General features: G+C 48.0%; 1 protein-coding gene across 1 annotated transcript in view; it reads left to right on the top strand.

The window, feature by feature from the left end:
- Positions 1–25,276, top strand: part of LOC144692244 (palmdelphin-like) — a 74,380-nt gene that overhangs the window by 24,952 nt on the left and 24,152 nt on the right. The window contains exon 3 of the mRNA XM_078560839.1: positions 2,370–2,500. Within this exon, the coding sequence (XP_078416965.1) occupies positions 2,370–2,500 (131 nt within the window). The remainder of the gene's footprint in view (positions 1–2,369; positions 2,501–25,276) is intronic.

Here is a 25,276-nt window from a genome sequence, read left to right on the forward strand (position 1 = left end):
TCAGGCTCAAATAGTAGGCTCTAATCCAGAAAGCCACTTGGTGAATGACATGAAAGAGATAGCTGAAGAGATAGTAGGGGCATTAGTGGTGATCTTTCAGGAATCACTGGAGTCAGGGAGGGTCCCAGAGGACTGGAAAATCGCTAATGTAACCCCACTGTTTAAGAAGGGAGTGAGGCAAAAGACGGGAAATTACAGGCCGATTAACCTGACCTCGGCCGTTGGTAAGATTTTAGAGTACATTATTAAGGATGAGATTTCAGAATACTTGGAAGTACATGGTAAAATCGGGCAAAGTCAGCATGGTTTCATCAAGGGGAGGTCATGCCTGACAAATCTGTTAGAATTCTTTGAGGAGGTAACGAGTAGGTTAGACAAAGGAGAGCCAATGGATGTTATCTACTTGGACTTCCAGAAGGCCTTTTACAAGGTGCCGCACAGGAGGCTGCTCAGTAAGATAAGAGCCCATGGTGTTAGAGGCAAGGTACTAGCATGGATAGAAGATTGGCTGTCTGGCAGGAGGCAGAGAGTGGGGATAAGGGGGTCCTTCTCAGGATGGCGGCCGGTGACTAGTGGAGTTCCGCAGGGGTCAGTGTTGGGACCACAACATTTCACTTTATATGATCTAGATCAAGGAACTGAGGGCATCCTGGCTAAGTTTGCAGATGATACAAAGATAGGTGGAGGGACAGGTAGTATTGAGGAGGCGGGGAGGCTGCAGAAGGATTTGGACAGGTTAGGAGAATGGGCAAAGAAGTGGCAGATGGAATACAATGTGGGGAAGTGTGAGGTCATGCACTTTGGTATGAAGAATAGAGGCATAGACTATTTTCTAAATGGGGAGAGAATTCAGAAATCTGGAGTGCAAAGGGACTTGGGAGTCCGAGTCCAGGATTCTCTTAAGGTTAACTTGCAGGTTGAGTCGGTAGTTAGGAAGGCAAATGCAATGTTGGCATTTATTTCGAGGGACTAGAATATAAAAGCAGGGATGTGCTGCTGAGGCTTTATAAGACTCTGGTCAGAACACATTTAGAATATTGTGAGCAATTTTGGGCCCCGTATCTCAGGAAGGATGTTCTGGCCCTGGAGAGGGTCCAGAGGAGGTTCACGAGAATGATCCCAGGAATGAAAGGCTTAACATATGAGGAACGTTTGAGGACTCTGGGTCTATACTCGATGGAGTTTAGAAGGATGAGGGGGGATCTGATTGAAACTTACAGAATACTGAAAGGCCTGGATAGAGTGGACGTGCGGAAGATGTTTCCATTAGTAGGAGAGACTAGGACCCAAGGGCACAGCCGCAGAGTAAAGGGAAGGCCTTTTAGAACAGAGATGAGGAGAAACTTCTTTAGCCAGAGAGTGGTGAATCTATGGAATTCATTGCCACAGAGGGCTGTGGAGGCCAGGTCATTGAGTGTATTTAAGATCGAGATAGATAGGTTCTTGATTGGTAAGGGGATCAAAGGTTACGGGGAGAAGGCAGGAGAATGGGGTTGAGAAACTTATCAGCCATGATTGAATGGCAGAGCAGACCCGATGGGCCGAATGGCCTAATTTCTGCTCCTATATCTTATGGTCTTATGGACATTACTCGAGTCCACCTTTACACAATCGTACATTTATTTACAGAGTGAAACATTACAAACATACACCTCCTAACTCAACTGCATCTCAGTTTTAGTATTTGTCTCTTTTTATATGCTCAAGTGAAACCTTAATTAATGCCCTCTACCCACATGTAATTAATCAAAATGATACACAATTAACATAGGACATATTACAAGGTGTTTAGAAGTGGTTGGATACAGAGTGAAGTTCCTTCTGTAGCATCTCAATTAATGGGGTAATATTTGCCTTCGTTATCTGAGCAGTAAAGTGGTGGAGAGGATCGCTCAACCATTCTATATGGAAATTGATCAACTTCTACAAAAGTGGGAAATCCGCTCTGTTACTTTACTGCCCAGGTGGCAAAGTTGAAAATTATTCCAAGGTGCCTCCAAAGTCTCCAACCTCAAAAGAGTACTAATAAGGTTTTCTCATCTCTTACTTCAGCCATTAATACCAATTACTTCTGTGTCACTGTGTCATGAACCCATGCAATAGTGGAGATCAAATTGACCAAACACTAGAATATTTGCAATCATTAGAGAGAGTTTCATCCCAATGCTCTGAGGTGGATTAAAACCCAGGTTACAGAGGTTAAAAATTCCCTCACCCTCTGGACGAGAAGCCACGAAGAGAGATTATAATCGTTAAACTCTATCTCAAGATGAGGCAGGAGGTTGGTAAACATTGACAGAATGAAAAACTATGTGACAATTTGTACTGCTGATGAAAAACAATTTCTAATGTTGTGCTGTTCCACACAGTCAAAGAGTTTGCGAGAAAGATGGCTCCTGGAGGGAGTAGCCAACACCTATCCTCAAGAACAAGAAGCAATGAAGAAGCAGCACCAGGAAGATCAGCTTCAATCCAGGAAACTGGAACAAAATATTCTCAGGTAAACCCAAGGGTTTATGGATATACGTTGTACTCTTGTTGCTAAAACAGAAATACCATTATCAATTATCTCCATTATCACATTATCAATTGTCTCCAATTAAGCTGGACATTCTAAGTGAAGCCATAATCATGATTGAGTAGCAGGCAATTTTCACCTAAATAGCCTGTTGAGAAGCTTGAGGGATGGGGTGCTTCGATAGTTTTATATCTCACTCAATTTTACTCTCCACCAACATCAATGAGAAATTATATTGGTTAAGTGGAAAATCAGCGTTAAACCAGATCCTGTGGGTTTCTCACCCAGCGAGTTAAGTCAAAGTTTTCCCACGTGCATGAAGTAAACATTAGGCTCATTCAATAAGCTGTACTTTCCTATATTCGACAATAGCCTTGGGCCAGTAACATGCATGTATACCTTCCTCCCGCAGAGCCCTGGTAGCTTTCCCTGCCAGTCACCACAATCTGTGGCCTCTGAGAGAAGGCAAACATCCAAGATACGGGCCAGAATTTTCCTGTTGGTGTGCAGGGGCAGGCCCCGCCCCCCGCCCACCCGCACAAAAAATGACGCGCAGTGACGTCGGGCGAGTATCCCAACATCACCGTGCGCCATCGCGATATTTCATTGGGCGGGTGCACATTGATCTCCGATATGCGCCCGCCATTAATTAACAGGCTACTTAAGTCCCTTGAGGCGCCAATCAACGGCAATTTTTCGGCACCCGTGCAACCTTCGGGTCGGCGCACGGGGACAACAGGCAGGCGGGTAGGACACATTTGTATAAGTCTCATCCACTGGTGGGATAAGAAGGCTCAGTGGGGTCGCGAGTGTGCTCTGTCAAATATTGATTTTTCAAAGTTACTGATACTTGCCTGTGTGATCTGCAATACTTCAAAACGCACACCAGCTGCTTGGTCTGGACTCACAACCTTCAGGTCAGCACTCTGCAGTGAGGAATCTTTTTTGGGCCTGCATGTTTCAGGAAGCCTTCCCTTAGCCAAGGAATGGGAGCTGAACTGTCCACTGGAGGCACTCCTCTGAGGAGGAAGGGAGGGCTAGAAGGAGGAGGAGGCCAGGAGTCCACATTCAGCCTCCAGGAGATCCACCTTTGGGAGGACAGTTGCAGGCACAAGGGGTGCAGAGCCAAGAGGTAGTCCAAGGCGGAAGGGACCGCAGAAGACGACACTATCCTGCTGCCAGGGTATATAGGCGGCAAAGCAGCTACCTCAATATGTCTGAGGTGCAGTGCCGAAGGAGGCTCTGTCTGTCAAAGGAGACAGTCAATTATATCTGTCAGATGATTGGCCCTGAGATCTCCCCTAACTGTGTGGGTGGACACCCCATGCCAGCGGCTCTGAAGATCACAGCTGCCCTCAACTTCTATGCCTCTGGCTCCTTCCAGAGGTCGGTGAGTGATCATTGCAGTGTCCCCCAATCAGCTGTCCGCACTTGTGTCAAGCAGGTTACAGACGCTCTGTTCAGACGGGCATTGACCTTCATCCACTTCCTTTGGGACCAGGTAAGCCAGGCACAGGGAGCCAGAGGCTTCGCGGCCATTGCTGGCTTCCCCCGCTTCCAGGGTGCAATAGACTGTACACATGTGGCCATCAAGGCGCCAGCAGGTGAACCCGGTGCCTTCGTCAACAGGAAGGGCTTCCACTCCATGAATGTGCAGATAGTGTGTGATCACAGGATGCTGATTCTACAAGTCTGTGGAAGATATCCAGGCAGCTCCCACGATGCCTACACCCTCAGATCTCCCAGATGCCGGGGCTCTTCAGTGCTCCAGCCCGGCTGGATGGATGGCTGCTGGGTGACAAGGGCTATCCCCTCAGAAGGTGGCTCATGGTGCCTCTCCACCATCCAAGAACAGAAGCTGAGCAGCGGTACAATAGGAGCCACGCCTCCACAAGGGCTGTGGTGGAGAGAGCCATCGGTCTTCTCAACATGCGCTTCCAATGCCTGGACTGCTCAGGGGGCACACTCCAGTACCCCCCAGATCGTGTGTCGCTAATAGTAGTTGCATGCTGCACTCTCCACAATCTTGCGCTGGAAAGGGGGGGACGCTGTGGACACTGAAGACGTTGACGCAGTGGCTGCGGCTGCACACGATGGGTCCAGCAGTGAGTCCAAGGATGAGCATGCACAGGGGAATGCTGAGAGGGTAGACTCTCCATGCCCACCCACTCCCACTCCTCCCGCCCAGCAGGCAGAAAATTCTGCCCATGGACTTAATGATATAGGTGTCCACATAGGGCATGTAAATGGAGGGCCTTCCACCTACCTACACATACTCTGGTGGGGTCAGCATCATTGAACCCCTATAGACATAGAGCAGTCTGCTGTTCACCAAGCTTTTAAGTCAGTTGGTCAACTTTAATATCATGGCCTAGAAATTCGACTGTGCCAGAATGGGATGAGACACATGCCCCATGAGGTCCCAAGGTTCCTCTTGCTTAGTTGCAATAAAGCTGCATTTCCCAATCATGGCTCCAGAGACAGCTTGATCATTTAAGAGAATTCTCAGGGTGAGGGAGTGGTGAGGTTTGTGGGGTTATAGTGGAAATAGGGGAATCAATCTGGAACCAGCAAGCAGTGGCCAGCAGCAATCTGTAGATATAATGTAGATTTGGGTGGAGCTTTCCTGCAACATCTGGATTTCTGCATCCAACTGCCCATGTTCAGGCTCCAGGGGCAGAAATTTTCGCTCGGCATGCGGGCGCGCGCCTGACCCGCTCGAGCGTCAAATGGCGCGCACTGACGTCGGCCGAGCATACCAAAGTCAGCACGCGATCGCACAGAAGTTCGGTCGGTGGGCACACGCCAGAGTCGGCAGCATACCCGCCGACAATTCAGAGGCCTGTTAAGGCCATTAAGTAATCAATTCAATTAAAATTTTCGCTGATCATCCAACCTAACAGTTGGCAGGGCAGGCGAAAAGGCCAAGCGGCCTTTGCAATTTTTTGGAAACCTCATCCACAGGCGGGATGAGGTTTCCAAAAGCAAATAAAAATAATATTAAAACTTAAATTTCTCAGTAATAACATGTCCCTGCTCATGTCACAGAGTCACATGAGGGGATATGTTTCATTACATTTAAAATATGTTTTTTTTCATATCTCTTCATCTCCCCGTGGCAGCTCCGTGCCTTAGGGAGGCACAGGCAGTGCTCAGCGCTGCCACTCGTGTTGCACACTGGGCGGGCCTTAATTGGCCCTGGTGGTCTGGTGCCGATTGCGGGCGGTGATTGGGAAGCTGAGCACCCCCACCAAGGGCAAGATTCTGTCCCAGATGTTGCTGTCAGTTTTAGTGGACGAATGGTGGAAAACCCTATCAGCTTCAATGTCATTACTACGGCATAATCCACCCTGCTGATCTATTTAAGCAACTGCTGTTTGGCATCTCACACTTGCATCATCCCTCCTAGCCAGTAGACACACCATGCTGCTGAGAAATTTGACCCTCGCAATGACTGGCAAATTCCAGTGTCTTATGTTGTTTCATTCCTCTGGACATGTTGAAAGGAAGCAGGGATTATTCAGGCACAGCTGCTGCAGTCAATTGTTTAAATTCTTTTACAGTTCAGTTATAGAAAGTCGAAAGGAAAGTTACATGTGCTTGCTATTACGATAGCATGAAGTCACAATGTCGCTATCAGTATGGAATGGCATTGTTGGGTTCATGAACGTTATCAACGCTGTGTTAAAATTCTGTGTGAGTTAAAACAAAAATGAATGAAGTCTCTTTGCGAGATGAAGTTGCTGGGTTAGGCTCAGTGCAATGTTTTTGGGTCTTCTAGGGATAAAATTAGCCCACGCCTGATAGGAGAACAAATTTACAGGTTGAAATTTTTCCCATTGACAAAATTTTGAATCCACTGTGTCATATATAAGAGGCACAATTAAAGACATCATAACCTGCTTCAACCAATTGGCTTTCTATATGAATTAAAGTTCCTTATATCCATTTCTCTTGAGCTGTTTTTAAGAATAGGCTGTGTCAAGTTTAAAATGATTGATGTGGAAAATATGTCAAATATTATCTCCTTACTTAAACTCCTCCTCAAGTGTATGGCAGTGCACATGCAATTTTAGTGACTTCCCAAAGATTGTAGAATAATAGTCTCATTCAAAGATCCATTACACTTACATGTTGGTAATGGGTGCACAGAAACATTGGGCAGAATTTCGCCGTCGGCGAGCAGAGGGCGGGGCCCGCTCACCGATGCGTAAAATGACCGCCCCATTTAAATCTTCAGGAAGGCGCAGCCAGATCAGCTGTGCGCCCGCCAACCTGTCAATGGCCAATTGAGGCCATTGACAGGATCATTTAAACAATTAAAGGACCTGCCCGTCCAACCTTAAGGTTGGTGGGCAGGCCAGGGGCCCCGGCGGGAATTACAAAAAACATGAAACCTCATCCACTGGCGGGATGAGGTTTCATGTAAGGATTTTAAAAGTTTAATAAACTTATAATGTAAAGTATGAACATGTCCCATCTCATGAGGGGGACATGTTAGGGAATTTTTTTTCTTCTAATTTTCATATTTTTATAAGTGTAAGCGATCTCCCTGAGGCAGCATTTAGCCTCAGGGAGATATGCTCTCTTTCGTGTGCATGCGTGAAAAAGCGCACTCTCGCTTTTGGGGAATCCCCCCCGCCCGCACAGGAAGCGCATAGCGCTTCCCGCCGGACATCACGCCTTAATTGGCCCGCCCACGTAAAATGGGGCGGGGCCTACTTCTCCGGCAGGGATCAGCTCCCCGCCCACCGGAGATTGGGTCGGGCCCACCTGCCCAACAGGCAGAAAATTCTGCCCATAGAAAACATAGAAAGTAGGAGCAGGAGTAAGTCATTCGGCCCTTCAAGCCTGCTCTGCCATTCAATATGATCATGGCTGATCCTCTATCTCAACGCCGTACTCCTGCACTCTCCCCATACCTGTTGACTCCTTTAGAGTCCAAAAATCTATCTATTTCCTTCTTAAATGTATTCAGTGTGCATAACCCAATGGTGAATTTAAAAGAAGTGTGTGCATGCTTTAACTGATACACCCATTACACACACCAGTCTGGATTTTCGCCCGCGAGATGGGTATGTCAAGCCAGGAAATTCACTGCGACCACCTTGGGAAAAGTCCCCCGAATGGCGGGATATTCACTCCAGGGGTGGAAGTGGGGAGTGCGCAGTGGGCAGTATGGGGAGTTTTTGGGTCTCTGCCCCTGGACACAGATCGGGGCAGCCACTAGGGCTGCCGAGTGCCAAGTCAGGTTGTTTGAAAAGCCCACTTTAGTTTTCTGGGACTTTGCCCAGTTGCTTCTTAAACATTAGACCCTCTAGCCCTCACACCCCCGCACACCCCTCACCCACTTCCCATGCCCATGCCTGCAAACTCATGCCAATCCATGCCTCTCACCCACCCCAATGGCTGCTTATAGCCCCTATGCCAACTTACTGCCAATTCATAACCCATGCCCCACCCACCCCATGGCCCCTTAAGGCCCCTGTGCCAGCTTAGTACCAACTCATGCCAATCCATGCACCCACAAACCACCCTTTTCCCTTACACCCTTCATGCCAACTTACTCTGTATCCACCCTGGGCTGATCTCAGGAGCTATGCTGAGATGGGATAATATACAGTTCTAAATATTTATTACAGATTTTAATATATAAAAAAACACACTCATTCATGAAAGCCCATTCAGTACATTTAAATCCCCACAAGTACTTAATCCCTTATTTAAAAAAACAAACATTTATATTCATAGCCCCACATTAAAGACAGCTAATCCTTTAATTAACCCTTTGAGCTGTCAATCAAACTGTGAACTTACAGTGCATGACTGTGATAATGATAGGCTGTGGAAAGTGTAAGGTCTGGCATAGAAAGGGTTAACACGGGACTGGGTACAGTACCACCCATAGTGTGATGTAAAGGTACACATTACCCTGGTCTAGGGGACAGTCTTGCACTGGACAGAGACCTATATATAAGCAAGCATGGAGACAGCTCCTAGCTTAGACTATACTCTTTATACACGTAGATAGTTACGAGTAGTTAATAAACACTTACTGTTAAACTATACATGACTTACAACCTCATCATGAGACATACTGAACAATACACAATATCTTACAACAGAAAGCAGTGAAGCATTAATAATGCTATAATCATCGCACTCAGGGTCAGCAAACCAACCGACTTTTTTTACAAAGTGCCCTGCAGCAATATTATTCTACAGGGTGGCCTTATCAAGCAGAGAGCGGGACTTCTGCCCCTCAAGGGCTGCCAATTAATCTGATTGGCTGATGGATCTTGCAGTCCCAGCAGCGTCAGAACTCAGTAGTGGGCACTGCTGGCACTGCAAACAGTCCCACGAAGAAGATCAACGGTGGCTGGACCCAGGTAAGTCCTGGGCTTTTTGGGAGCACCCTGGGGTGGGGGGTTGGGTTTTGGAGACCAGGTGAGAAGGCACAAAGGGGGCGGGGGTAACAATTTTAAGTGTGGTGCCCCCCCCAATGTGCACAAGGCAGCCCCCTCCCCCCCCCACCACCAACTTTGGCGAGAAACCAGCCTTCCCATTCTCGCCAACTTCCACTGCCCAGTGTATTATGGCTGTGGAGGTGCACTGAGGTCCTTAACTGGCCTTTAACTGGCCATTTAAGGGCCTCAATAACCTGAAGGACGGCAGGCTAGTGAGCGCCTTACCCACCCACCGCTTTATGGGACTGGGTCGGGGGTGGGTGAGCTACCCGCCTGTCAAGTTTTATATGTTCCCCCCGCACCATACTGAATGCAGAGCTGGCAAGAGGCCTTAAAATCCAGACCATTGAAACTGCTGGAACAGATTCTTTTCAACTCTCCCAGACACAGGCAGGCAGTTTTTCTCAATTTTCAGAGGCTGGCCATTCAAATAATTTGACAACTTCATGGCTCGACAGACTTCATCCACCCTTCACGAGCATTTACACTCATAAATGAATCTAAAGATTCATAACTCCTACACTGTGGGATAAAGCCCTTGTTTGAGCAAAAAAGAGTCTGTTTGAACTCAGCACTGTTCAAATGGCCTTGCTACGTTTAGGTTTCCAACATGTAGAGGGAGAGAAGGGTGGAGGGAGAGGGAGAGGGGGAGGGAGAGAGAAAGGGGTGGGAGGGGGAGAGGAGATGGAGGAGGGAGAAGAAGGGGGAGAGAAAGCGAGGGGGAGAGAGAGAGGGAGAGGAGGGGCAGAGAGAGAGGTGGAGCGAAGGGTGGAGAGGGAGGGGGAGAGAGACAGGGAGAGGAGGGGGAAAGAGGAGGAGGGAAGAGGGAGAGAGAGAAAGACAAGAGAGAAAGGGGAAAGATAGCGAGAGGGGCGGGGGGGTGGAGAGAGAGCCTGAGGAGAGAAGGGGGAGAAACAGAGAGAAGGGAGGGGGGAGAAAGAGAGAGAGGGGCGGGGGGCGGGTGGAGAGAGAGCCCGAGGAGAGAAGGGGGAGAAAGAGAGAGAGGGGAGGGAGGAGAAAGAGAGAGAGAGCTAAGGGGGGAGAGAGGGAGAAGAGGAGGAGAGAGAGGGCGGGGGAAGGAGAGGGGGAGAGAGAGTGGGAGGGGGGAAGAGAGGCAGGAGAGGGGGAGGTAGGGGGAGAGGGTCGGGGGAGAGATGGGGGAGAGAGAGACAGTTAGGGAGAGAAGAGGGGTGAGTGGGAGGGAGAGATGCTGTATTAGAGACAATGCAGAAAGTGGAATGAAAACAGACTCAGGGAAAGAAGAAAGAGAAAATAATACAGAAACACGGAGAAGGGCAGCAAGTAATTCAGAAATTGTAGCAGTAGAGAAAAGAGGAGGGAGCGAGTGCTGAACCGGTGAGAGAAATTGTCCACTGTGGCAGTGGTGTAAAGGAGTGACATTGAATCAACCTCCTGATCTTTCTTTTCATTGAATCCTCATTAGTTGGCAGCAGTGGTCAGGGAGCAGGAGATAGAGTTTTCATAATACGGGGCCGGGAGGGAGGGGGGTTGTTGGGCAGAATGGGAGTACATTCATGGCATAAACCACTTTCTATGGCATCAAGTGAAGCATTCCTGCTCCTCCTCATCTCATAAGTTATTTTTTTTTAAGTTAATCTCGAAGGGTCTCCAGTTCAGTTCCAACAGATACTGATTGGCTGGCAGGCAGAAAATATTGTTTTGGGGATTCTATCTACAAAATATGACCCTACTGAGTATAATTAAATGTTGCTCATGTCATGCCTAAGTGAGGGGAATACCTCTGCCACCCAGCCGTAAGATAACTGCAAGAGCTTCAATTTAAATTCTTGCACTGCCTGGTTTCAGCCAACAGAGGGAGACAAAATCACCCCATAATCTCTGAAGGTAATGCAACATTTTATTAGATTCCTATTTTCATACTGCTCATTATTTGACTGGTGGTTTAAGTTGCACGGTTGTGAAAACACGATGTGCATTTTCAGGGGCCTCATGAGTGAGGGTTCTCTCCAGACAGGAGGGAGTCAGGGACAGAGAGGTGGAGCTGCATGAGGGGAATGTTCTTTTACTTTTGTTCATTAAAGCTCTTGTGTTTGTTACCCAGTTTATTTGAGTTTGATTAGGGGAGTGGATTGCCACACATTGATACCTCTGTGAATCATTGCCAATGATTAGATTGACTTTTGATCATTTTTGAGAATCTACAGCCCAGAAACAGGCCAGTTGGCCAAACTGGTCTTCAGAATCCAGCCAAACCTCCCCCCGATCCTGATCCCATATCCCTCTACTCTCTTCTACCTCGTGTATACATCAAGCCTCCTCTTAAAGTGTCAATGCTATCTGCTTCAGTACTCAATGTAGCAGACCACCTTTAAATAAATTCCTCCTAAACTCTATTGAAGCTGTTAGTGGCCATCTTGTAATTTGCATTCCCTTGCTCAGGACACGCTTGCCAATGGAAACAGTGGGCGGAATTTTACGGCCCGTCCCGCCAGTGGGATTTTCCAGTCCCACTGAAGCCATTGGGCTTTTGAATGGCTCGTCACATTTTACAGCCCCGCCCCCCCGCTGTGACAGGGTCGTGAAATTCCACCCAGTTTCTCCAAATCCACCCAATTGAACACTTTAAATACTCTTATGGTCTTCTCTTTTCCAGAGAGAAAGTGCCCCACCTTAAGGAGGCTAGAACTGCACCCGGTGGGCAGAATTATATGAGGCGCCAGATTTCCCACACCCCTCCCCCCACTCCTCCCCCACAGCTAAAATGCCGGGTGATGGTCGGAGATGTCGAGGAGGAAACCAGCTGCCCTGCAGCTATTAGGGACGAGGTGGGATTTCTGTCCCTCTGGAGCAGGACGTCCATCCTCAGGGATCTACTGGTCAATCAGCGGCCAGCAGCTCACCAGAACCTTGGGACAGAGACATGCGGTGTTGGATTGGGATTTGGCGAGGCGTTTTGGAGGCCGCGCTGGGTGCCTGGCTGGCAGGGCCCGGTGGGGTGAGCAGGGGGTTGTTGGGAGTTGGGGTTTGAGATGCCATGGGGTGGGGGGGAGGGCAATTGAGGAGGCTGCAAATGGGCCCTGGGGGCCCCCCAAGGAGGGACACCCTCCCTGCCCACCACCAGCCCGTGTGGGAAAACCTGCCAGGCTGTGCTCTCGGAGTGGGCCCTCACCACCGATTCCCAATCCCATGAACAAATCTTTTTAAAGTGCAAAACTTTAGCTCCTTTCAAGAGTCAGTTAGATGCTATGATGGGAAGACTTTAAAGTGCTTTCAAATGGATGAGTTAAGGTAGATGAATTACTTCTCTCATCTTTATTTACCACAGAGTCAAAGAAAGGTTACAGCCCATTATGTCCATGCCGGCTCTTTGCAAGAGCAGTTCAGCTAGTCCCGCTCCCCTGGTCTTTTCCCTGTAGTCCTACATTTTTTTTCTCTTTAGATAATTATCCACCACCTTTCTTGAAAGCCACGATTGAATCTGCCTCCACCACAGTCTTAGGCAGTGAATTCCAGATTCCAACCACTCGTTCATTTGAAAAAAAGTTTTTCGTGTCAACTTTGATTCTGTTGACATTCAGTGTCCCCTGCTTCACAATCCTTCTGCCAATGGAAACAGTTCCTCCCTATTTGCTCTTTTCAAATCCCTCATAATTTCAAACACCTTTATCAAAACTCCTCTCAACCCTCCCTTCTCTAAGGAGAACAACCTCAGCTTCTCCTACCTGTCCGCGAAACTGAAGTCCCTCATCCCTGGGACCATTCTTGTAAATCCTTTATGCGCTCTCTCTAAAGCCTTCACGTCTTTCCTAAAGCATGGTGCCCAGGATTAGAAACAATTGTGACCACTTGTGGAATCTTTCCTTGCAAATCTTGGACGTGCAGCTATCAAAGCAGGAATGGGTATGTTCCACCACTGAGTAACAGTAAAAATGTTGGCACAGAACATCATTTCTGCCGCTAGGTCACTGGTGAGCTTTCCAAGAGCTGTAGAGCTGTCGGCTACAAGCTGTTAATCCCCAGGAGCTTGAAATGCAGTATCTCAGTATTTAAATCAATCATGATCCAATCATGACTTAATCTTTTTGATTTAATTATACTGTATCAATACATATATTATTGAGCAACTAAGTTCCTTTTGTTCTTTTCTGTTGGATGTACTTGGAGCCACCACTGTATAAAATCCATAAATTTGATGCAAAGTGAAAGTTCACATCTCACTACATGATTGGGCAATATTTAAATATTTTATGGGAGTGCCAACATTTTGTCCATAATTAAAATCACATCAAGCTTGAGGTGAAATCGATGGTTTGTTCATGTAGCTTTTTAAAAAAAAACAAATTAATTTGATTTTATTTGAGTCGACCTTATTTATGCAATCCAAGTATTTTAATTATTTACCCTCATCTTTTTAAATAAACTCCCTGGGCAAAGGGGTCAGGCTACCAGTGGCTGCCACTGTCTCACTGTAGCCCCTTCCAGCTGACAACACGATTCTCTGCATTAAAGAAAATACAAGTGATTTACAGGCATTTAGAAAGTTTATGTTATCATTAAATTTGGCAGATTAGCAATAGATTTTCAAGATTTGTGATTCTACCTCTAACAAACCCCACTGAATGCCCACCATTCCTTTATCACTCTGTACAACCTTCTATTCCTGCAACACTATGAAGGAAATTGTATTTCTTTTCTGTTATACACAGTAAAGGCATATGATATTCCTAACTTTCAAGAGACGAGCTTTATTCGATGTGGGCTCTTTGAAACTAGCCGTTTTTAAAAGATGGGCACCGAAGGTTAGATGACTTGGCTTGTGTATTCAAAATCTGTCTCACTGTGAGGGCAAAAGGTCACATCTCAGACAAAAAGATGTTAACTACACATACCTTGAGACCATCAAGAAACATTCCTGAATTTAATTGGTCTTTTTTGAAACAAAGAAGTTGATTGTCCTAACACCCTCGGATGAGTGTCTTAAAACACTTAAGCTATACCAGGAAGAACTATACTGTGGCTAGAACAAAAACAAAAATACCTGGAAAAACTCAGCAGGTCTGACAGCATCTACGGAGAGGGATACAGTTGACGTTTCGAGTCCGTATGACCCTTCATCAGAACTAATACATATAGAAATGAGATGAAATATAAGCTGGTAGAAGTGGACAGGAGAGTTCGATAGGGGGCCAGTGATAGGTGGAAGCCAAGAAGAGACTGCCAAAGATGTCATAGACAAAAGGACAAAGGGGTGATATTATCTAAAAGATGTGCTAATGGGGACATTAAGGGAAGCAAGCTAGTGGCAGATGGCCCTGGTGTGGGTGGGGTGGGGGGAAGGGATCGAAATGGGCTAAAAGTTGGAGATGAAACAATTATACTACCCAAGGTCACCACTATATTTGGAGGAGGAACTGCCATTGTGAGGGGTCACATGGTAAGGGGGTTGTGTTTGTCCTTTTGTAATCTTTAAAATGCTGACTGCAGAAAGTAAGAGGCAGCAGCAGCAGCAGGGGCAGTAACAGAGCCAGAGGCTATAACAACACAAGGTCTCCAAGCTTGTTCCTTTTTGGATCCACTAGTACAGCAAACTGACCCCCTGATAACAAGACTACAAGCAAAAAACTTTGTGACCTGCAAAATGTCCATCCCTTCAAGAGAATCCTGAAATAATTTTGGCTGTTGAATTCACTTAAACTGCACTTCTGGAGTGAAGACGTCTTCTTCACCAGGTCTACAACATGTGCTTCCCAGATCAAGACAACCACATGAATTATGAACTATTCTTTTGCTTATAACCTATAGAGATGCACTATTCTCTTCAACTGTACTTTATTTGAGTGTGTTTGTGTGTGTGGCTGTGTCAGTGAGTACTGTCGCATTAGATTTCAGGTGAGTGCATAAATAAATAACCCTCTTTATTTAAATCTACAAAAAGCTTGCTGCTGACTGTTCAAATTGTCCACACACTCAAGGGTTAAAAAAAACACACACATCAAAAGCTTACTGATTGTGGTCAGTTGGAAGGGAACAGGGATTTCAGCAGTTCTCTGCCACCCTGTCTATAACATCTCCATTAGTGCTATGTATGTCAGTACTATGATGTGCAGCACTGGCATTATTTAATGGGCCATAACCACAACCAAGTAATTTAGTTCTACCCGTGCTTTACCTCACTGCAATGTTTCACATCATATTACAATGGAGGTGGTGGCTGGGTAAATACATTAAGTGTGAAGCAAAGCCAAATTTTCATTTTTAAAAGTTGCACAGGCCTGAAAATTGGACAATGGGGTTTTGGAATGCAGCAGCTGTGAGTTCAAATCCCAAAGTTGTGAAATTGAATACAATAATCCTGGTAATTTTATGGCCTAGCACCAGTAAATAAGCATGAAAGCACCTGGACTGTGGGGAACATCCAACGGTTCACTAATATTTTTCTACCACACATTAGTCCCAAGCTACGGGCTTGGTTTAGACTTTGTTTAATAGTGTTAAATGAGCAATACGGCAGCTGAAAATAAAATCAGGAGAATTTTAAAACAAGCTGCCACTATCACTCTTTAATACTTTTGCACAAAATCAAAATGGCTCCCCTTTTCAGCCTGAGCACACTTCAGGGTCTCGTTTCCCCTCTCTGCCTTTTATAGTGTTTCTGGGACAGTAACAAAGTGCCATAAACAGGGCTGGAAAGCATATACGCCAGGTCTGACCTACTGCAAGGTCTGAATTTCTCAGTTGGCGTGAGGGGACCGGCCTGACACACCGACACATAAAATGATGCGCGATGATGTTGGGCGTGTGTCCCAACGTCATCGCGCAGTCCCGCAATATTTCGTTCGGCAGGCGCGCACCAGAGTGGGCAGTGCGCCCGCTGATATATAAACAGCCATTAAGAAAGTAATTGATCTAATTGTTAACACTGCCCGTCCAACCTTAAGGTTAGCGGGCAGGCGAAAAGGCCAAGTGGCCTTCACATTTTTTAGGAAACCTCATTCACAAGCGGGATGAGGTTTCCTAAAGCATTTATTAAATAAATAAAAAATGTTACCTAACTATAAAAACATGTCCCATCTCATGTGACTCAGATGTTTAAGTAAACTTTAAAACCATTTATTTAATTATTTCAACATCGATTCAATCTCCCTGAGGCAGCTCTGTGCCTTCGGGAGATTGAACGACTCTCACCTCTCACCTCCCACCCCACCTCCCCCCACCCCCCCACCGTCTGCACAGGTAGCGCTGAGCGCTATGGCTCGCATATCATGCTGGACGGGCCTTAATTGGCCTGCCTGCATAAAATGGCAGCGTGGAGCCAATCACGGGTGGCGATCAGCTCCACGACCGCCCCCGCCCACCCCCATCGAGCCCACCCACCGCCTGAAAAATTCAGGCCCAAGAGTTTTCAATGGCTTTGATAGAGAGCATCTTCCTATTTCAATCAAGGCCGTTAATGCAGATGGAGATTGGGTCAGGGTAAGAGACTCCCTACGTTGGGGGCTCCCTTATCTCATGCCTGGTGGGTCTTAAGAGGCCAGTATGTCAAGAAGAAAGAAGCCTATCACCCACTTCAATTATTGATGTGGGGCTGGCTGGGGGGGTCCAGGTCTAGGTTGTGATCCAGGAACCACCCCCGCCTAGACGGGGCCCATCATGTTTATATGAAATATGGGGTCTCCTCCTGACCACAATACTCTTGTGGGATCAACAGCAGAGGTCCCTGGTGGGTGCAACCCTAGAATAATTGCTGGGATCACATTCAGAGGATTTTAAAGGCCTCTGTTTCTACCAAGCATATTCCCACTGTGCAGAGCAAAAATATAACCCAGTCTATAAATGTTCCTATTTATGTTTACTTCCATCATCTAAATAAATAAGAACATTAAAATCATAAGGAATAGGATCAGAAGTAGGCCTTCCAGCCCCTCAAGCCTGTTCTGCTACTCAATAAGGTGATGGCTGATTTGATTGTGGTCTTAACTCCACTTTTCTGCCTGGCCCCCACAGCTCCCATAACCCTTGACTCCCTTGTCAATAAAACATCTGTATAACTCAGCCCTGAATACATTCAATGACCCAGCTGACTCCTCTGCTCTCTCGGGAAGAGAATTCCAAACACGAACTAGCCTCTGAGAAAAGAAATTCCTCCTCGTCTCCATCTTAAATGGGACAGTACTTATTGTGAAACTGTGCTCACAGTCCTAGGTTCCCCCCCCATGAGGGGAAACATCCTCTCAGCACCTACCCTGCCAAGCCCCCTCAGAATCTTAGGGGCTGGATTTTCGGCTCGGTTTTCGGGCCACGCCCCTGACATGCGCGAGTGTGGAATAGCGCGCAATGATGTCAGGCGAGCGTCCCAACATCATCGCACACTCGCGCGATATTTCAGTCGGCGGGCACGCGCGGGAGTCGGTAGCGTGCCCGCCGGCAATAAAAAGGGCTGTTAAGCCCATAAGTGAATTAATTAAAGTGAATTTTTCCCTACCCGTCTGACCTTACGATTGACAGGTGAGCGAATAGGCCAAGCAGCCTTGGACTTTTGAGGAAACCTCATCCACGGGAGGGATGAAGTTTCCGATGTTAATTGAAAGTCAAGTAAAAATTTTTAAAACTCATTTTTAACGTGTCCCTGCTCACGTGACAGAGTCATGACATGAGGGGACACGTTTACCTTAATTTTAAAATCTCTATTTTGAATGTTAGAAATCTTCAGTGCCCCGAGGCAGCTCTGTGCCTTCAGGGAGCTTTCACCGAGTGCACCCGCGCATATGCCACACTTCAGCGCTTGCCCTCCGTCCCCCACCCCGGCAGCACTAAGGTTGTCAGCACGCGTGTCACGTTGGCTGGTCATTAATTGGCCGGCCGGCCAGCATGAAATCGCGGTCGGAGCCCAATCGCGGCCGGCAGTCCATTGTGGGGCCACTCCCGGACCCACCCGTCATGCCCACCCGACGAGGGGGACGTCCTCCCCTCTATGTTTCAACAAGATCACCTCTCATTTTTCTAAGCTCCGATGAGTATAGGCCCTACCTGCTCAAAAGCTTTAATCAGGACTTTAATTGAAAGAAAATGCATTTTAACACTCCGGGTCAAAATCCTGGAACCCTAACAGCACTGTGGGTGCACCTACACCACACGGACTTCAGCGATTCAAGAAGGCAGCTCACCACCACCTTCTCAAGGGCGACTCGGGATGGGCAATAAATGCTGGCTTCACCAGCGATGCCCACATCCCATGAAAGAATAAAAAAATAAAGGTCAAATTGAAGTTTAGATTCAGATTCCAACCACAGTGAAAGATGTACACTTCAGCAAAAAAATTCTATTGAAATATCTGACATGGCGCTATCAATGGAAAATTTCAGTACAGGACGAATGTTTTTGCCAGAGGCTGCGTAAGCGGCAGTTACATTTTGACCATGACAGGAAGATCTATTTTCTAACAAGCTTAGAAATGTACTCTTAAAAAAATACAGTTGCTGTTTTGCTGGAAATAGCAACCAAAAGCAATCTTTGCCCCATGTTTACCGAAATTGTTGCCCATAACAAACAAAGGAAATCTTACCCATTCGTGCTTAGAAGTGGACAGTTTGTCATTGTGTACTGTAGGTTGGCTGCCATGTCAAAATATACTACTTATTAAGTTAGGCTAAACACAATCTGAATGGGCAAGAGCCCCTCATGGATCAGAACTGCAATTTCCCTCCAGCTACTTGTGACCTCACTGCAGTGGTTCAGGGTCACATGGAAAAATACTGCTGTAGGCAGAATTCTCCATTTCCTGGTTGATCTCACAATCTAGCTTCGGTACACTGTCGGACTGAGTAACCGTTCAAAAATAATTGCCTCGGGGTTATTTCCAGCCCTTGTTTCTTTGAAACAATGTTTTTTAAAAAAACGAAAACAAAAAAAAAATTGCTGGAGTACATTCAGCGGGTCAGGCAGTATCTGTGGAGAGAAAGAGGCCCAGATTTTCACTCCCAGGTCGGGTGCGCAAAGACGGGAGGATTCCCAGTTCTGCAAACCCAACTTTTAAAAATGACTGCCCGCGGTTGAGATTTTCATTTCAAGGTGGTGAGGGGGCAGTGGGGCGGGAGATGGTTGTGGGGGCTCATTTCAAAGTCAGGCCCGTCTCACCTGAAATGAGTGCGAGGCTAAACAGAAGGCCTGCCTCTGTTCTCCGGCACTTCGTTTGTTATTGGAAAAAAATATTAAAACAAAAAACAGCCCTCCAGCCCTCACCCCCCTCCCCGCACACTTCCCATTCCCCAACCATGCCAACCTATACCATCTCATGCTTCCCATCAACCGCCCATGGCCTCTCATACCCCCTATGCCAGCCCCTGCATCTTTACCCAGTCCCCATGGCCCCTCATATCCCTATGCCCCAACATCCCTGTGGCTTTTTCTAGCCCCTATGCCAACTTAGTGCCAACTCATGCCAACCCACGCTCCCCACACGCCACCCTTTTCCCTTACCCCCTCCATGCCAGCTCACCTAGCATCCTTTGACAGTTCCTTGACAGCTTTGACAGTCCCAATGATTTTAAGCACCTTTTACGCACAATCATGTACACTTTTGACAATCCCAAAGGGTGCCTTATCTCTCCCAAAGGTGTCCTGGGACCATATATAAAGGGGTGCCTTATCTCTCCAAAGGGGTACCCTGGCTATCCAAATGAATCCACCCAGTTCAGATCAGCTCTAGCCTGGTCTAATCTACACACACCGGGTTTCGCACTCCTGGCCTACCAGGCTCCCACTTCAGTGGAGGCCACTGATGATTTGGGCCAGCTGCCTCTGTAAACCGTGCCTATGTGAACCTCAGCCCGACTCCAGTCCCATTGGACCTCTCTGTCATAGCAAAAACCTGGGCCACAGCTAACGCTTCCAGCCAATGGGCTTGCTGCACAAGTGAACAGACAAATGGGGATGATAGGTTTGTCATTAATTCTTTGTAACTTTAATTGATAAAAAGAGACAGGGCTGGAAAATTCCTTCTTTAAAGTTAACAGAATGAGGAAAAGAATACAGTTTAGAATGGGACATACTGCCCTGAACTCAACTAGGCACCCCTGCAAAAGGCTCTCTATTTCTCTCTCTCTCTATTGTTGGAGGCAAATCAGCAAAGCCACAATCTCAAAGGAAATAGGACAGCTTCTTTAGCCATCCTGCAACTAGTGTCTCCAAACAAACTGCCAAACAGCTCTACCGGAATCACCCAACCTAATGGCTGCAACATTTTGCCGCACTACCCCTCACGGACAAGCCAAAGTCTGATTTGTATGTCTATTTTAACTTTTACTTGCACTCAATTTGTCATTTCTGATCTGTGTGTATGTGTGTTGTGTTTTTATTATTTTTTCTCTGGTTTTTAGTAACTAATAAACTTACTCTTTCTGAGTTTATTAGTTACTAGTTATTTTAGTAACTAGTAAACTTAACCAGAAAGCTTGGTTAATTTGGCTCCTTCTAAAACATAGGCCAGGATTTCCTGGTTGGGCGGAACTCCCGATGTCGCCCCGCCTCATTTCAATTTTCATGTAGGCGGGGGCTCAGCAGAATCAGCTGTGTGCCCTCTGACCTGTCAATGGCCAATTGAGGCCATTGACAAAGCAGTTAAAGTAATTAATGGACTTGCCCGCCCAACCTTAAGGTTGGCGGACAGGCCGGGTTCCCTGGCAGGCTGAAGAAAAAGCACGAAACCTCATCCACGGGCAGGATGAGGTTTCATGTAGGTTTTAAAATTTTCAATAAAATGGGCAATGAAAGTGATGGACATGTCCCAACTCATGTGACAGCGTCATGTGAGGGAACATGTCAGGGGAATTTATTTCTTCTGTTTTTAAAATGTTTTCAGACAGGAGCCGATCTCCCTGAGGCAGCACTTAGCTTCAGGGAGATGAGTGAGCTTTATTGTGCACATGCGCGAAAAAGCGCACTCTCGGCTCAGGGAATCCTCGCCCGCCCGCACAGGGAGCGCATAGCGCTTGCTTGCGGATGTCACGCTGGGTGGGCCTTAATTGGCCCGCCCATGTAAAATGGCAGCGCACCCCCAATCGGGGGCGCCAATCCACGCATCCGCTTCTAAACTTCGGGGGGGGGAATTCTGCCCATAAATACATTTGGACTGGGAAAAGGTATCTGGGGGCAGGGAAGGGATCCCTTTTAAATGAACCTTGTTGCCACCAACCGAAGGGATTGAATAAAGAAGGGGAGCCAGCTCTTTCCTCCTCACCCGGGAACATAACAAATTTGAGGCCCTGCTTGGGGTGTTAACCGGGGACCGGTCGTGACAACAGCTGAAACCAGCTCTAGAGTTTCTATTTGCTTTACATTTTTCCTCAACAAACCAGCTCTTACTAATGCCAAAAGAACTTAAAAGTAATCTACTACAAACATCCCACTGGAGGCCAGCGTGAACCCGATTTGCATCCCGCTAATAGGATGCAAAGTAAGGCCTGGCCAGAATCGACCCCCCCACACCAGATTTACCATTACACTGGCGGGAAAACACACCAGCGCAGAACACGTCTGGACAAGTGTGATGTGCGGAAGTCAGGATTTACCGTTAGGGCCTTGCTCAGATCGCGGACATCTGAGGAGCAGTAGATGCTGGAGCCCTACAGCTACCGGACCCTGGAGGAACATGTGCATCGTATCCTGGATGGGATCCTCATGGGCATATCTCCACCGCAAAGCAGCTCTCAGAAGGTGGGAGGGCTCCATTGATGTTTTGGGTCTGCTTCGGAACATCACGGTTTTGGTCATGGGCTGCCACAGATGAGTGGAGGAAAGGAAAGTGTAGCTGTGAGTGGTAGAGGAAGGTGTACCAGTGGAGTGAGGTTGGGAGGGTGGGGAGCAAAGGTGTCTGGGGGTGTGAGGTTGGGAGAGGATGAAACAAATGTATAGGGAGGTTGAGGTCAGTGGGTGGGGGGGGTGGGGAGCATGGGGGGAAGAGGGTGTGATGAGGAGAATACACCAAGTGGGCAGGTAGGTGTAAGGGAGGCAGTAGGCGTAAGGGAGGGAGTTTGGAGGGAGAAGGAGTTCAGAGTGAGAAGGAGTTCAGAGGGGGGGAAGGAATCCGGGGGAGGAAGTTTCTAGTGGGAGGAGGGAGTTCAGGAGGGGAAGGTATCCTGGGGGAGAAAGCAGTCCAGGGGAAGGAAGGTGTCCGGGGGGAGGAAGGAGATTGGAGGGGGGGAAAGAGTCCATGGGAGGGTGTCCATGGGGAGGAGCGAATTCGGAGTGGGGAAGGTGTTTGGGAGGAGGAAGTTGTCCAGGAGGGAGTTCAGAGGGGGGAAGGTGCTCGGGGTGGGTGGGGGAGGTAGTAAGGGTGGAGGAGGGAGTGAGGGTGGAGGAGGGAGTAAGGGGTGAGAGATGTCCAGGAGAACGTGCAAGGGAGGGGTCTGTGGAGTCAATGACTGCCTCCTGGGGAGCAAACTGAGGGGGTAGGCGTGGTAGGAGGGAATGATGAGAATAAGAGGGGGCAGAGGGAACCAGAAGGGTGGGAGAGTGAGGGTGCGTCGGTAGCGGTAGAAGAGATGGCAAGGGTGACAGACCATGGACTTTGGGCGTGGGAAGGAGGAGGTCGGGGCAGCCAATGCGGATGGCGGTAGGATTCTCAGGGTGGTAGGGAACGTGCACGTTCATCTGGACAACCTGGAAAGAAAAGGGTTCAGGTTGGTCGGTGACCATGGAGAGGTGGAAGGTGATGCTGAGGTTGGGGGGGGGAGGTCAACATGATGGGGGAAAGGACGTAGATGACGGGAAACAACAGGGGAGCTAATCAAAAACTTGACTATGAACATCGTTGTCGGAATCGAAAGTGAGCAGAGCCTCGTGTTGGACGGGCTCCCGCTCCTCCTCCCTTTGGGTGCTCGAGGGCCCCAGCCTGACTACTTAAGAGGAAGGAGCACCTGGAGGCACATAGAGGTGCCCCGTTTCCCTCTTGCATTGACACTGCAGGAACTCATCCATAGCTACAGCAATGGAATGCAGGTCTGCACTCATCTCCGTGTTCTGCTGGACCAGGGACTCCATGGCATCCACCATCCTTCTCATGGTGACCTCCATGCAAGCACACGTGGGCACCATTTCATCAGAGAGCAGGCGCACCCACTTTTCCGACTTGTGTACCATTCTGTTGGGGGCTTCCAACAGCTCTGTGTAATGTTCCCACGCCATCTTCGGACTCTCCAAGAGGAGTTGGAAGCCCGAATCAAGAGGCTCATCATCTGGCTCGGGTCTCACAGATGCCTCTGAGTGCCGGGGAGCTCGGCTAAACCTGCCTCCTCCTGCTGCAGACACGTATCCATGCGGTGACCACCAGATTGTGAACCTGAGCCTGGTCTAGATCTAGGTCCCACCGAGGTGTGTGTCTCTGCGCTGGTGCAGGGTGTGGGTAAGCGCTGATGGGTCTTCCAGGCTGCTTATTTCCAGCCCTTCAATGGAGGAGGTGTCCTCTTGGCTGGAGGTGAGGGACTGGTTGGCTGAGGGTGTCGGTCACTTGGCAGATCGCCCTGTGAACTGAAGTAGAGATAACTGGTGCATGGCAGCAGAGTCAAAAGCAGGAGAGAGAGCACTCACAGTTGTGTAGAGAGAGGGATGATGTGGTGCAGGATCCTCATGTGGGTGTTTGCCACCAACTTCACCATCGCTGCAGTCATGGTTCATGTCCTCACCAGTCAGCGCAATAGCACACTCCTCAAAGTGAGTGAGGGGCCTAAAGTGGGCCACTCCACTCTCGTTCTGGGACCTTTCCCTGCTGATGTGAGCCAGATTCTCCTGCATGGGAATAGATGGAGACAGTGTGAGCAGACGCATTGTACTGTGTAGAATATTTGTGTGGTGAGCGGAGCCATGGACAGGATGAGGATACAAGCCCCAGAGGATATGAGCTTGATGGAGATGTGAGGGTGTGTCTGTGTGTTAGTGGTGTTGTCCCTTGAGGTGTGAGATCCCTGTGGATGTGTGATGGGTTTGTGGGAGTGTGAGTTGGGAGTGAAGAGGTGGTTGACTTACCCTGGCAAACGGATGAGAGCATTCATCCTCTTCCTGCACTGGATGGCTGACCTCCTGTGTGCTCCGCTGGCGCTGACCACCGCTGCCAAAGCATCCCAGGCCGGATTGGCGACTCTGGTGGACCTCCTGCATCCAGAGCTGGGGTAGAGGATATCGCGGCGACCTTCCATTGGATCCAGCAGGCACCCCAGAGAGGCGCCACTAAAGTTGGGGGCTGCTGTCTCCCTGGTTTTCGAGGGCATCTGTCGCCTGGAGCAGTCCTGGTCTGTAGACGTGAAGTGGGTGTGCAGTCTGCTGCAATTTAATTATGGCACCCAGAGCAAGTAAGCGCTGAGGTCACGGGCAGGTCAGCCAAATCCAAGCCCACCCCACCAGCAATCTAGAGTGCTTTCCGTGAATGCATTATTAATAAGGCGGGAAGCGCTGGGAATGGGACGATACAGCGCGAAAACCCGCCATTGCAGCTGACGGGTAAAATGACTTTTTTCCCTGCCCACTGTTGCGCTTTGTGCAAATCTGGGACAATTCCGCCCTCAGTATCCAGCTCCAGCGACAACCTCCATTTGAGACTGCCTGTATTTCCAGCAGTGGCCACTGCTCCTGCCTGGCGCTGCTGGGACCATAGAGCTGCCAACCATCTGATTGGCCAGCAGCTCTCTGAGGCGGGACATCCTGTCCCTCAGGGGGCGGGAATTCTACCTGCAGCCTATTAATGGCCAGTTGACTGTTAAATGACAGTGGGGCAGTCGTTCTTCCCTTGGGCAGGCTCCCCACTGATCTTTTTACCCTGGTGGGCGAAGCTTATGGCACCTTGTAAAATCCAGCCCTATTAGGTTTCTAAAGATATCTTTTGTGTGGAAAAACAACTGGGCAGGATACAGAAAAGCTGCAATTAGGATGAAGTTGTGATTGTAATGTTCAATTGCTAAAACTGGAAATTTACTGAATTATTTTGGGGATTGTGGGAGAACTAAGCAGAAGTTTATTTTCTTCAGAGTTTTGTCTCTTGTTAGCTGCCTCCCTCAGAAGACTAAATAAGTTAAGTAAAAATCATAATGGTTTTAGGAAAGAACTGACTGGGCAGGCAAATTGCCATTTCTTTAATATTAGTTCTTATATTCTAACATATTTGTTTTAAGGTGCCTTTAGAAAAAAATAGATGGTGAGGAATTTGTAAATAAAATTATATAAATCTTGGGTGGAACCGTCCATGCCCGCTGGCGCCGGGTGTGCTTGGTGGCGTGAGCGGACAATATGGCGAGAAGGCCAAAAATCGGTATCACGACAACAT

Source organism: Cetorhinus maximus, chromosome 17 (genome assembly GCF_964194155.1).
Source record: "Cetorhinus maximus chromosome 17, sCetMax3.hap1.1, whole genome shotgun sequence".
Lineage (NCBI taxonomy): Eukaryota > Metazoa > Chordata > Chondrichthyes > Lamniformes > Cetorhinidae > Cetorhinus > Cetorhinus maximus.